This window comes from Orycteropus afer, unplaced genomic scaffold (genome assembly GCF_000298275.1).
Source record: "Orycteropus afer afer isolate SDZICR_OR568_19922 unplaced genomic scaffold, OryAfe1.0 scaffold00006, whole genome shotgun sequence".
Taxonomy (NCBI): domain Eukaryota; kingdom Metazoa; phylum Chordata; class Mammalia; order Tubulidentata; family Orycteropodidae; genus Orycteropus; species Orycteropus afer.
This window is the reverse complement of record NW_006921593.1, coordinates 28,148,210-28,152,247: the sequence shown is the minus strand read 5'-3', so window position 1 is coordinate 28,152,247 and position 4,038 is coordinate 28,148,210. Positions and strand designations below refer to the sequence as shown.

At 45.7% G+C, this 4,038-nt stretch overlaps 1 protein-coding gene across 1 annotated transcript in view; it reads left to right on the top strand.

Annotated features, from left to right (window-relative positions):
* Window positions 1-4,038, top strand: part of ARMC9 (armadillo repeat containing 9) — a 167,432-nt gene that overhangs the window by 33,313 nt on the left and 130,081 nt on the right. The window contains exon 7 of the mRNA XM_007942017.2: window positions 3,040-3,197. Within this exon, the coding sequence (XP_007940208.1) occupies window positions 3,040-3,197 (158 nt within the window). The remainder of the gene's footprint in view (window positions 1-3,039; window positions 3,198-4,038) is intronic.

The following is a 4,038-nucleotide window of genomic DNA, read 5'->3' as shown; positions in this document are numbered from 1 at the left end:
GGTGGGGGGGGTGTCAGAGTTCTGTCTCACACTCTGCAGTGAAGTTGATGCCTTTGTCCAGTAATGGTCCTGTTTACAGCTCACTGAGATGTCTTCAGGGCATTTGGAAATGGTCACTGAGCCTTCAGCCCAGCTGTCTGCTTTTCAGATTCCTGTAGGCTGCTGGCAGCTCCCTTGTCCCTCAGATGTGCCACGTTTTGAAACTGTTATCAATTCCAATTCTGGATTCCCAAGGCACAAGGGCCACAAGTCATCCCTTAGTTAATTGCCAAATGGATTTTTGCAGGAAGAGTTGCTTTGTACAGTCTCTCAGAGAGGGCTACCCTAGTGACATTTTCTGGGATGGTTTGGGCAGCCGTGCGGTCCAACTGATGGACGTTGGTGCTTCATTCACCGTGTTGACATGTAATTGTTATAGGCCAAACATGGGTCCCTGCCTGGTGCACAGTCAGGCCAAAATAGTTTACACACCGAGATTGAGAGGAGAGAAAATTATTTACTGCAAAGTGGCAATGCAAGGAGTAGGGGTATCCTCGCACCCAGATCTGACTCTCCATGATGAAATACAGTTTTTGTAGGTTTCAGGAGAGGAGGGGTTGGGCATATTCACAAAAGGTTGAGGAATTTGGGGCGTGAACATGAAATGGGTGATGATTGCACCCTGAGGCATGAGTCACACCAGCTTCCTGTCATCAGCTGAAAGGGGCTTGGGCAGAGGAGAGATTAACTTTTGTTCCTTTATGTCCTATTGCACATGTCCGTGGGCCAGAGTTAATTTACAGGTTGTTGCTTTAAGGAACTGAATACTCATCTGTCCAGGGTGGGAAATAGTTGGGGGTAATTTAGTTTACTTATCTATTCCCCTCTTATCTAATTATCTGTCCTAACCAGGGTGGGGGAAGTAGTTGAGGGTAATTTAGTTTACTTATCTATTCCCATCCGGGTACCAGGGTGGGGAAAATAGGTTTTACAACTCAGTTTCAGTTCCCCCTTAGAATAGACACTGTTCCACATTCTTGGGGAACACTTTACTCAGTTTCATGTTGAGCGGGTTTACACAGATGGTCTCTTATATTTATACCATTAAATGGGATTATAAGTATTGGTAGAGGTTTGAGTTTATCTAATTACAACTTTTATACATATGAACAAACTTTAATGATACTTTTCACAATTTTAACACATTGTAAGAGGCAGGAGGAAGGTAATAACTACTCCTCCAATAATGTTTAAGAGGAAGCTTGGCAAATGGTTTCTAGGGACATTCTCCAGGGGTTCAAGTTCTGGGTGTCAGGCCAGACAGCTCTTTCACAGTTAGCCTTCAGTACTGAGACTGGATGGTGCTGGATAATCATTATGGTAGTTCATTATCCTGTGACATTGTAGTGCACATTTGGGTGTTTATTGTGCACATAAGCACCTAATTCTGAAACCTGAAATTATTTTGAATTGCCCTTTGAATGGGATTGTCGTTGTAGTCATTCAAGACACAGATTAAGGAGAATGGATGTTTTCAGATAATTTGGGTTCTCAGACTTGTGATATGAATCAGAGCCCGTTGGGGAGTTTGAAAATACAGATGCTCAGACCCCACCCAGTGTCCCCAAATCAGAGCCTCTGGGAGTGAGACCTGGTCGCCTTTCGTCTCAGTGTGCTCTGTGGGGGATCCTGATGTAATTCAAAGCCTGTTCGCCTGTTTAGGACGTGCCCCATCTGCCACTCTGTCAAGTTACCCACTGGCACAGAAATGCATTTAGAAGTCATTGACCCTTTCACACAAATGAAGTACTACTAACAGCTTCTACCACTGACTCACTGCCTGCTGGGGGCCAGCCTTTGTGCTAGCCGCCTTGAATATGTGTTCTCATGTCATCCTCACAGTAACCCTGCAAGGTAACTGTCATTATCCCCATTTATAGGTTAAGAAATGGGAAACAGAGAAGTTAACTATCTTGTCAAGGTTACCCAGCAAGAAAGTAGTAGAGTAGGAATTTGAATCCAGGACTTTACAATTTTTAAATCCTTGTCTACATGAAATGTGGTCTAAAATGAAGACTTTAAATGTTACAGTGGCTGGATTAAGACCAACCTGCTGCCATAGAGTTGTTTCTGACTTACAGTGACCCTATAGGACAGAGCACAACTGCCCCATAGGGTTTCCTAGACTGTGAGTCTTTGCAGAAGCAGACGACCACATCTTTCTTTCACAGAGTGACTGGTGTGTTTGAACTGCTGACCTTTCAGTTAGCAGCCAAGCTCTAAACCACTGTGCCACCAGTCGGGACAGTAGTCATATGACTTGGATTTGCCTTCAAGGCAAAGGAGGAAAAGGAGAGGCCAAAGAAATGCTGATATTGGTGAAGAGTTGCCTGTTCCAGCTGCACCCACGATGGCTGGGCCATGGGTCTCACGGGGCCTGCCCCGTGGGGGGATATTTCTCACAGGCAACCTAGGAACCTAGACCACCTACCTGCTCAGAGGCCTGGGGGGCTTGTTCTATTCTCTGTCAAACTGGCACAATGAACACCTGGAATCTTGTCTCATCCTGGATTCTAGTGTTTTCTGGCATCAATCAAGCCGCCCTAACCTTTTGTTAAAGTGAACATCTGTCTCGTAGATATGAGTTGTCTCTCAGATAACCTAATGGCGCATAAACAATGGAAAAGACCCAGGCTTTATTCACCCATTTGGGGAACTGATTATAGGGGGAAAACCTTTGACCTTGTTTCTTATACTCAGAGAGAAGAACTAAGATGTATTGCATGACATTCGCTGTAGGGAAGTAGATTTTGTTAGGAGAACCGGTGATGATCCCGTTGAATGTGCAGAGACCAATCATCGAAAACAGTGATTGCAAAGCACTTTGTCTCATAGACAGAAGCCAGAAGTGTCAAACGTGAACAGTACCGAGTTTACCGTTAGAGCAGAAGGTTCTGGCGGGAGGGTAGTGGTCATCTGAGGAGGGTAGCGTCATGCTCGGTTTGATGGGGTCTGTGGCGGTGGTTCTTTGCTTTGCTTTCACGTGGGTCGTCTCCCTAGAGATCCTGCAGCAGCTCCACCAGCAGCTGGTAGAAGCGGAACGGAGGTCAATGACGTACCTGAAACGGTACAATAAGATCCAGGCCGACTACCACAATCTCATCGGAGTCACGGCGGAGCTGGTGGATTCTCTGGAGGCCACAGTCAGTGGCAAGATGGTAAGAAAACCCCCAGTCGTATCCAGTGAAACTGGGAGAGCCGGGCCTCACCGGGACTACCCAGTTTTCCTGATCTTGCAAATTTCCTGCCTCTGACAGGGTAGGCAGTCTCTTGTTTTAGTGGAAAATGTTTGCAGTTTTCTTCTCTGAAAGGTTTCCGCCTTCTACAGGTTCCAGCTTTCACAGGTTTTACTGTATGTGTCTGTTTCAAGGACGTACCATGGGCCTCACTGTGTTGATAGGAGGATTCCTGGTCACTCCCCACGGAGCCCACCTCCTGCTTGAAAACCATGTGGGACAGAGGAAGAACCCAAGCGCCGCCGTGCTGAGCTGTTTTCAATCATGTACTTGCAACACTTGACCCATTTTCCCTGACACCTTATCTACCATCTTTACTTTTCTACCATATTCTTTCTGTCGTAAAGGGTAAATTGTCTGGAAAAGTAAACAAACAAACAGACAACAGTGTGGCAGCAGAAACAGGGAGGGTGGAGGGGATACCTTGCTGCAGGGGTGGAGGCAAACGATTGAGTTTCACGTTAGTTTTGCGTCCGAGTGTGTTTGGGGACCCTATTAATCTGATAAGTTTTTTGATCGGTTCCCTTGTATTCTGTTCTGACAGTCATGTCATCTGCTTGGGGAGGTGGCCATGTGTTGAAGGTGACACAGGGCAGATAGCGCAGCAGAGGTCATGGAGGGGTTCATTGGCCTTGCCGAGGAATTTGTGTTTTTCCCTGTAGTTACTCAGGAGCTATGAAGTGTATGTTTTAAAAATAAGACTTTAGACTTTTTTTAATTACTTAGGATTTTCGTTGTTTATTTTGGCAGTTTGTTATATATA